Source organism: Melanaphis sacchari, unplaced genomic scaffold (assembly GCF_002803265.2).
Source record: "Melanaphis sacchari strain LSU unplaced genomic scaffold, SCAv2.0 Contig462_pilon_pilon, whole genome shotgun sequence".
NCBI classification, from domain to species: domain Eukaryota; kingdom Metazoa; phylum Arthropoda; class Insecta; order Hemiptera; family Aphididae; genus Melanaphis; species Melanaphis sacchari.
This window is the reverse complement of record NW_020271306.1, coordinates 227,136-235,249: the sequence shown is the minus strand read 5'-3', so window position 1 is coordinate 235,249 and position 8,114 is coordinate 227,136. Positions and strand designations below refer to the sequence as shown.

The 8,114-nt window shown below is 25.8% G+C and overlaps 1 protein-coding gene across 1 annotated transcript; it reads right to left on the bottom strand.

Annotated features, from left to right (window-relative positions):
* Positions 1–261: 261 nt before the first annotated feature.
* On the bottom strand, positions 262–8,007 carry LOC112598259 (transcription initiation factor TFIID subunit 3). The gene is made up of 10 exons (XM_025344663.1): positions 7,793–8,007; positions 7,439–7,720; positions 4,265–4,507; positions 3,951–4,062; positions 2,612–3,848; positions 2,372–2,554; positions 2,125–2,237; positions 1,094–1,514; positions 757–857; positions 262–691 (listed from the first exon to the last, which is right to left on the bottom strand). Exons 2-10 carry the CDS (start codon positions 7,602–7,604, stop codon positions 547–549), a joined length of 2,721 nt encoding a protein of 906 aa, XP_025200448.1. The 5' UTR covers positions 7,605–7,720; positions 7,793–8,007; the 3' UTR covers positions 262–546.
* Positions 8,008–8,114: the final 107 nt, after the last annotated feature.

Genomic DNA, 8,114 nt, shown 5'->3' with positions numbered 1-8,114 from the left:
AAATTGAATATTTAAATTAATTAACAATATATATATATTATATAAATAAATATATAAAGAATGAAAAATTTTTAATTGAAAATATTAACTAGTTCTGTAAATAATAGTATTCCGAATAAAAACAGAATATATATAACAAATTGATTTAAATTTTAATTAATTATAAAATGTTTTAAATGTTAAATTATAAAAAAATAAAATAAAATTGTCTAAACCAAAAATGAATTTGAATTTATTTAACAGTTTATTATATAACCGACACATAGAAAATTTTAATTGTTTGGTAAAGTAGTACCTTGTGTTGAATCAATGCAACAGTTGAAAGAAAATGAATGAGATATATGTTTGTACTAAAAATTTATGACAGACCATATAAAATAAGCTATAACCATCAAGATAAATCATGTATGATTTTCAAAATCAATAAACCTATTGGTTTTATAAGTATTATAAAAAAAAAAATGAATTAAACCTTAATAATTGTAGTCTAAGAAAAGAATTGATTTGATTAGATAAAATAACAAACACCAATTTAAGTTTAAGCTCTTACGATATTGATTTCTTTTTTTGTGGTCTTCCTCTTTTAGCTTTTTCAACTGGTGCAATCACCCCTTGTTCAGCTCGTTTCAACAAACAAGTAGGACAATACCATACAGCACAATCTGGTGGACACTGAATTCCCACACACACCCTGTAATTTATTAAAACAAGAACAATTTTATTTTTTGTTATGTAAAATACGTAAATTATACTTACCAATGATACCATGCGTCACATCCATCACAACCAATCATTGGACTGCCATCATCTTGTTTTCCACAAGTTGGACATATCCAAACTTGATTTCCAGCATCATCCTATACAAGTATTAACACAAAATATATATCATTATTATAGAGATTTCTATTAATTTAGTTTAAATTTTAAAAATACCACTTCTATCAATATTTAAGGAGTAATTTATAGTATTAAATTCAATATATATATATATATCTGTAATTAATAAATTATAAGAATATAAAAGTATATTTTGTTTAGTAAAAGACAATGTTATAAAGTTTTAATATATTACTACATTTGTATAGGTACTTACATAGTAAAAAGCTGGATGTGGTTGAGTCACTATTTTTTTAGATTTCTTGGCAGTTTTAACCTTTTGTTTATTACTTGATGTAATAGAATTTATTAGAGCAGAAGACACAGAAGCATTAAGAGAAGTTATAACAGATATATCAGTATCCACTACAGCACTAGGAGGAACTACAGCGTTTTTTTTTGATTTAGATGGTTTAGATACAGGTTCAGTAACACTTTCGATTTTTTCTTCTTTATTAGATACTAATGGAATAGACTGTGAGGTAGTTGTAGATAATTTATCTTTGGAGTGTGCTTTAGATTTTGCAGTAGAAGATTTTACTCGTTCCACTGGTGACTTTTCTTTTTCTTTAGATAAATTGTGTGAATCATCAATACATTCCGAGGGAGAATTGTTCTTAACTATAGGCTTGATTAAACTGTCACAAAAATTGTATACACATAAATTTAAATTTACCTTTAACATAAAAATTACAGTAAAACCTCGCTAAGACAAAAAATTCTTTGGTCCCGTTTAAAATGCATAATGAATTCACCCTGTCAAAAAAGCAGCTTCATTAAACTAGAATGGAACATTTTCATATCAAAATTGGTTGAAAAGTTTTGTTGATGGAATATAACATGGTAAAACTAAACTCAAATTATGACTAATATAATTATTTAAAGCAACATGCTGACAAACTGTCAACTGATGCTGTCGATTTAATTTAATTTACTATAGTATCATCAATAGCCATAAATAAACAAAGATTGATGATAAATGGGTGCTTTGCAAAATTATATTAAATAATACAATTAATAACTAAGCAGCAAAGTGCTCGCTTTGCTCAGCATTATGTATACAAACTAAATTATAAATAAAAATAATATTTAAAAATCTTATAATCTTAATATAATTTCCAATAGCTTTTTTTATTGTAACTTCATAAAGACTAAAACCCAACTGAGACAAAAAAAAAAAAAATTGAACGGGGCAAGCAATTTCGTTTTAGCAAGATTTTACAATATTTATTATAATATAATTCTAACATTTTTCGTTGTACAGATGGAGATGAATTTGATCCGTTTGACCCTGGTAATTTAAGCTTTATTTTTGGGACTAATGGGTCTTCTTCTTTCATAACAGGCTCTGCATCTTTTTCCTAAAACATAAAATGTATTAACATCAACAATTGCATAAATATGTACAAGAAAAATAATTAATAAATACTGAATTAAATTTAAAAAAATAAAATAAAAAAAAACTGTAAATAGTTTAGAAAATGTAATATGTAACCTCAGAAATAGTAGACTCCAATTTTGATTCTTCAGATTCAACTTTTTCTTTATTTTTCAATTTTTTCAATAACTTTTCTTTCTTTCTTTCACTTCGATCTTTTTGTTTAGTTTTGTCTTTTTTATCTTTCTTCTTTTTAGATTTTATCTTTTCTTTTTTGATTTTTTTATGTTCTTTTTTAGGCTGAAATTAATAATACATTTAAATTATAAAATAATTAATAAAAATCATATAATTTACTTTGATCTTTTCCGTAGAAACTTTTTTTTTTTCTGGAGTAAGAGTGGATGAAAGTTCATCAAATTCAGATTTATCAAAATCATTTTCACCCGGTAAAGGCAAATACATCATAGAAGTAGTTGTGCTAGGTTTTTCTAGTATTGGTAAAACACTATTAGGAGCAGTATATTTTGGAACTAATGGATTTGAAGCAAGAGATGGTGGTAAAATACTTGGCACAGTTGGCAAAAGACCAGGCACTGTTGGTAGATGACCAAAAAATGAAAATTTCAAAGGGGATGAAAACAAGTCAGAATCATGTTTGGTTTTAGTTTTTTTATTTCCCATGTTTTTGGTTTTGAGGTCTACACTTTTAGAATTATCATCACTAGGTATTTTCTGTTTTTTTTTTCGTTTTTTAGATGTATTGGAATTTAATTCTGGTTTGGTTTCTTTTATGGATGGTTTATGAACATTATCAGGTTTTTTTGTTTCAACAGTTGCTTTAATGAATCCTGGCTTAAATTGTTTTTCTTCAGTAGTTTCTAAATTTACTTCAGGTTTAACCAAAATATCTGAGCTGACAATAGTAGAATTTGGCTTAGATATATTAATCGAGCTATTTAATTTTGAACTTGGGTGTATTGAATTATCATTATTAGTTTTGTCTTCTTTAACTTTTGATATTTTTTTAAATATATTTAATTTCTGTTTATCAGGTTCTGTTGTCAATTTTTCACTATCACATAAAAAGTTTTTTGAGTACTTAGAATGTGATGTTGATGTTTGAATAGGCTTATCAAATATAGTATTTAGTACATTTAATTTTGATTTATCTTTGATCTTGGCTGGTTTTTTAAGTCGAGGTCCTTGATTAGATTCCCGGATAGCTCCAATTTTTAATGCTTTAAGTTTTGATGTTTCTTTCACATTAGTAAGTTTTTTCACTTTAGAATCTTCATTTTTATTATTATTAATATTACTGTCAACAATATTTTTTCCCTTTTCTTTGAAACTGTTCAATGTTTTTTGTGATAATTTTTTAATACGTTGTTGATTGTGTTCACCTTTGACCTCTGGTGGAACTGTAGGATAAGATGATGTATGTGATGAACTGACTTTAAAATTAGGAAATGGCATTAATCGAGGTTCTGGCAATTTGCCTTCTCGAGACGGTGAAAGAAATCCAGATGTTGTCATAACCACACTAGAAATCTCTCTAAGTCGTCTGTGAACAACTAGATTATCTTTCAATGGTCTGAAAATAAATTAAATATTTTAAATATTAATACAGCATAACTTTTTTTAATGATTGTAAGAAAACTTGTTTTATACTTTTAAAATAATTTTTAATAATTACTTATCACATTTGGAGACCTGAGATTCTTGAAAACTTAATGGCTCATTAAAAATTCCTAGTGAAGAACTTGAGTGTGGTGTCTGGCTTTTATCATTTTGCATTGATTTTTCATCTGTGATAAATAATTATAATTAAATTCCAGACTTTAATGACTCTAAAATATATAGAATGATGTAAGTAAGCACAAACTATTTAGAAATATTTTACATGATATGATCTTAAAATACGAAGAAAAAATAAAAAGAACTAATTAGAATATCCATTAACTGTTCAAATTAAAATCAAAGATTTTTAAAAATGTATAAAAAGTTTACCAATTTGTTCAGGGTACATTGTAGGAAGATGTTCATGTACATACACGGGTCTGGTCACAATTTCTCGGCTTCCTGGTTTCATAATATTTAAGTTCGATTTTGTTGGTATGGGGAACTTAGGCACTTGATGAGGAAATTCTATGGACCCAACTTGTTTTAAATATCTAATTAAGTCTGGTATAGCAACATCTTTATCTTGAAATGCCATTTTTACATCATCAATATCTGGTTCTATAGTATCGGCTAAAAAAATAAAAGTTATATATTTTACAATGAAATAATATTAATGGTAAATACAATTTCTAATAATAATTCAATAAAGATATTTTTAATTAATAAAAATTATTTATTGTGAAAAATTAAACTATATTTGCTATCAGTTACTACTCCTAAAAAAACAATTTAATCCTATTACAGCAAAGCCTAATCTAACCCATTTTCCAAGTCTTTTTTTAGTTTTTTTTCTTTGAATCTCAATAACCGTTTTTTTACTACAAAAACATTTTTGAAAAGTTAATCCAAAATTCCTAATAAATTTTATGTTTATCTATTAAAAAATATCAAAAATATCAGTCAAAATATTTTATATAAGCATTTACAATTAAAATTTTGTAAAAAATCTCAATAATGTGTTAACATTTTTTATACACATATCTTAGATATAAAAACTTATTAAAAAAATTTACTGATGAAGTGACGTAGATTTTTATGAACGCTTGAAGTAATAAGGCATTGAATATTCACCTATAAAATAAATATTCCTCTCAAAGATTTTTAATTTAGTTTTAGTTAAAACCAAATTTAAAAAAAATTCATAGATAGGTACTTGACATTTTCAAATTGAATTGACTATTTCGAGTTATTTATTCATAGTCATGAGCAATTTTCGATTACTTTAGTTTTGTTTAAATTTTGTCGATAAAAATTGTTTGTAGGGTCAAAGACTTCGACAATTTTATACAAGGTTTCTCACAAGTATTGTTATAATAATTATTTAAGTACCAATGGTAGAGATAGAAAAACACAATTTATTTTCATACCCATTTGAAATAAAATGTTGACAATATTCAAAACCACGAAAGTTCACAAATTATATTGTACTTAAAACTCATACAATTTTATTCATTCATGTCTAAGATTTGAAAATTCCAACATTAAAGATTGTTTATGATCAATTTAGGATATTTTTAAAAAAACATTCTTTACAATTAATACAGTCAAATTATTATCTATTACGTTAAAAATATGGTTTGTTTTGTGATATTGCTATTGAATTATTTATATAATTTAACTAATTTTTAATGTGGTTAAAATAATTGTTTTTAAAACTAAAAACCAGTAAAGCAAATAACTAAAGACCAGATTTTTCATACAATATATGTTGCATTTTTTAAATTATATGCATGCATTCAATGAGTTACCATAAATCATTACTTGATTAATAAAATAACAAAATTTCATGATACATATTTGTGTAATTTTCTGCAAATTATGGATGTTGTTGTTTAATCACTAATAATATAAAAATCAATTTAATTTAAACTGATATTTTGACTGTATTGTAATAATATTATTCAGTAATCATTGATAAGCTAAAACAATATTGATTCAGTGTTGTTTTAGCTTATCAATGTGAATATACCAGGGCCAGACTAGATACATAACCTAGCTATAATATTTATTGATTTTACAATATATATGGAAATACTACAGGCAACATAAACAATCATGTTAGTCTTCAAATTTTTAGTGACAGTATATATATAAAATACTTTTATTTTTAAAAATAAACTTATTATTTTTCTATATCATGTTTTTTTTTTTAATTAAAATGCCAAAAGTTTGAAATTCAAAATTTTAAAGCATTAAACAATGAATTAAATCATACAATAAATCTGATTAAGTTTTTAAAATTATAAACAATAATATAGTATTTTGTGAGTATTATCAAAAAACTATGACCAAATTGATCAGTATGCAAACTAGTAAATTTATTTATATGTGAAACAATAAACAAATAGTAAAGAAAGTACATTTTGGTACATTTTTTCTTGAAAATATTGCAGTTATTAAAAAAAAAAAGTGATATTTATCATAAAAAATAATGGACTGAAATTGATCAAAAATAATTCAAAATGAAATTATTTATTTTAAAGATATCTATTCTCACATATAATTATTTACGAGAAATTAGCCAATTTTAAGTATGCACCAGTAACAAGTATTTATGTAGATCAGAGTTTTTCATTAAATAAGTATAAACTAATAAATCACTGATATAATAATTATAGTATAAGCGTAACTATATATTTCTAAAAGTTATAGTAAAATGTATTATATAAATTTAAATAATATTGTAACTTTTTTCTCCTGACAAGTATTACAAATTTATGAATCTACGAGTAATATTTCTTTTGTATTATTTTTGAGTTTTTTTTTATTTTGCTTTAAATTAATGTTAAAGGTAGGAGATACAATTATTAATAAAATTATAAAAATCAAATATTTAATAATTATTAATGTATGAAAATTTAGTAATTACAAATCACAGTTAAATAGTCCATAACAATGATAAGAACATAAAATTTTAGGAATTTGGGAGAACCGAAAAAAGTTTTGTCTTACTATAGGTATCAATTAGATATTTATATTATTATTTAAATCAGCTATTTTCAAACTTTCTTTCACTTGGACCACTTATATATTCTTATAACTAGATAACATTTTATAAGTGTTGCACTACAATAATTTTACTATAATTTTTGATTTTGAGGTTTTTAGGGTATAAGAATGTATAAAGCTATGTAGGTTAAGCATAATTAATAGAAGTGTATAAGTACATAAATGTTAATAAAATCAATTTGAAAAACTTACCTCATAAATAAAACAAATATTTATTCCTATCCCTAAGTAAAATTATTAGTTATTTACCAGCAATATTAAAGCCGTACTAAACAGTTAAAGGGGCAGTATTTTGCGTTTGTTTACTAGATACTATATCAAATACAACAATAATAGGGAATATCAAATCCTCAAGATTGCTCAAAATAAAGTATTATCTCAATAAATCACAAAACTATTCAATGTACATGTATGAGATATTATTATTGCACATTATTATCTATTACACATTAAGCGCTACAGAGTTATCAACGTAACCAAATAAATACTCACAAATCTCGGAGAATTTTTTGACTGACTGAGCTAAATCTCTGAAATACTCGTACAGGATATCTGTCATCATTTGCAAAGTCGAATTTGACATGGAATGCCAACCAATGTTTGAACATATTTGGGCCACAGAGGTGGTCAATCCTTTCCTGATAAACTCGTCGGTCATGATGGTGCTCTGGAATTTCGTTCAAAACGCCTGCTCGCGATCAATGAATGAGTTACCGTGGACCGTCGAAATACTGCAGATGTCATCGATTGAAATCATCGCTGTAACGCAGACGACTGAACAGAAACAAGACAAAAGTCGTCGTTGGTTTAATAAACGGGCGAGGTGATAATAATATAAATACCTACTGATAAACTGGTGCGAGTCATTTTTCGTTAGCTACCATTAAGTATATGACTATATTAGCATACATTTATTATTTTTAATAAACATCATCGTCGCGCGTCGCGATCGGTGACATCATTTTAACCGGCACTCGGTCGCCGATCACCGTTTACACAGTGCATTAAAACGTAGGTACACACAATGAAATAGTGTTACGCAGAAGATCAATGATGATGTTACCCCGTTACCCAGTGATAACAGATAAGTCCGCGGATTGATTAGCCGCGGCTGGTACTATGACAATTTGCTACCGGGTCCCACCACTCGACCACTCACACCCCACCC

Coding starts and splice junctions, on each gene's coding strand:
- LOC112598259 (XM_025344663.1), bottom strand. CDS start 7,604: ATGACCGACGAGTTTATCAGGAAAGGATTGACCACCTCTGTGGCCCAA. Junction 4,063..4,264: donor AATGTACCCTGAACAAATTG/GTAAACTTTTTA, acceptor TATTTATCACAG/ATGAAAAATCAATGCAAAAT. Junction 3,849..3,950: donor CAGGTCTCCAAATGTGATAA/GTAATTATTAAA, acceptor ATTTATTTTCAG/ACCATTGAAAGATAATCTAG.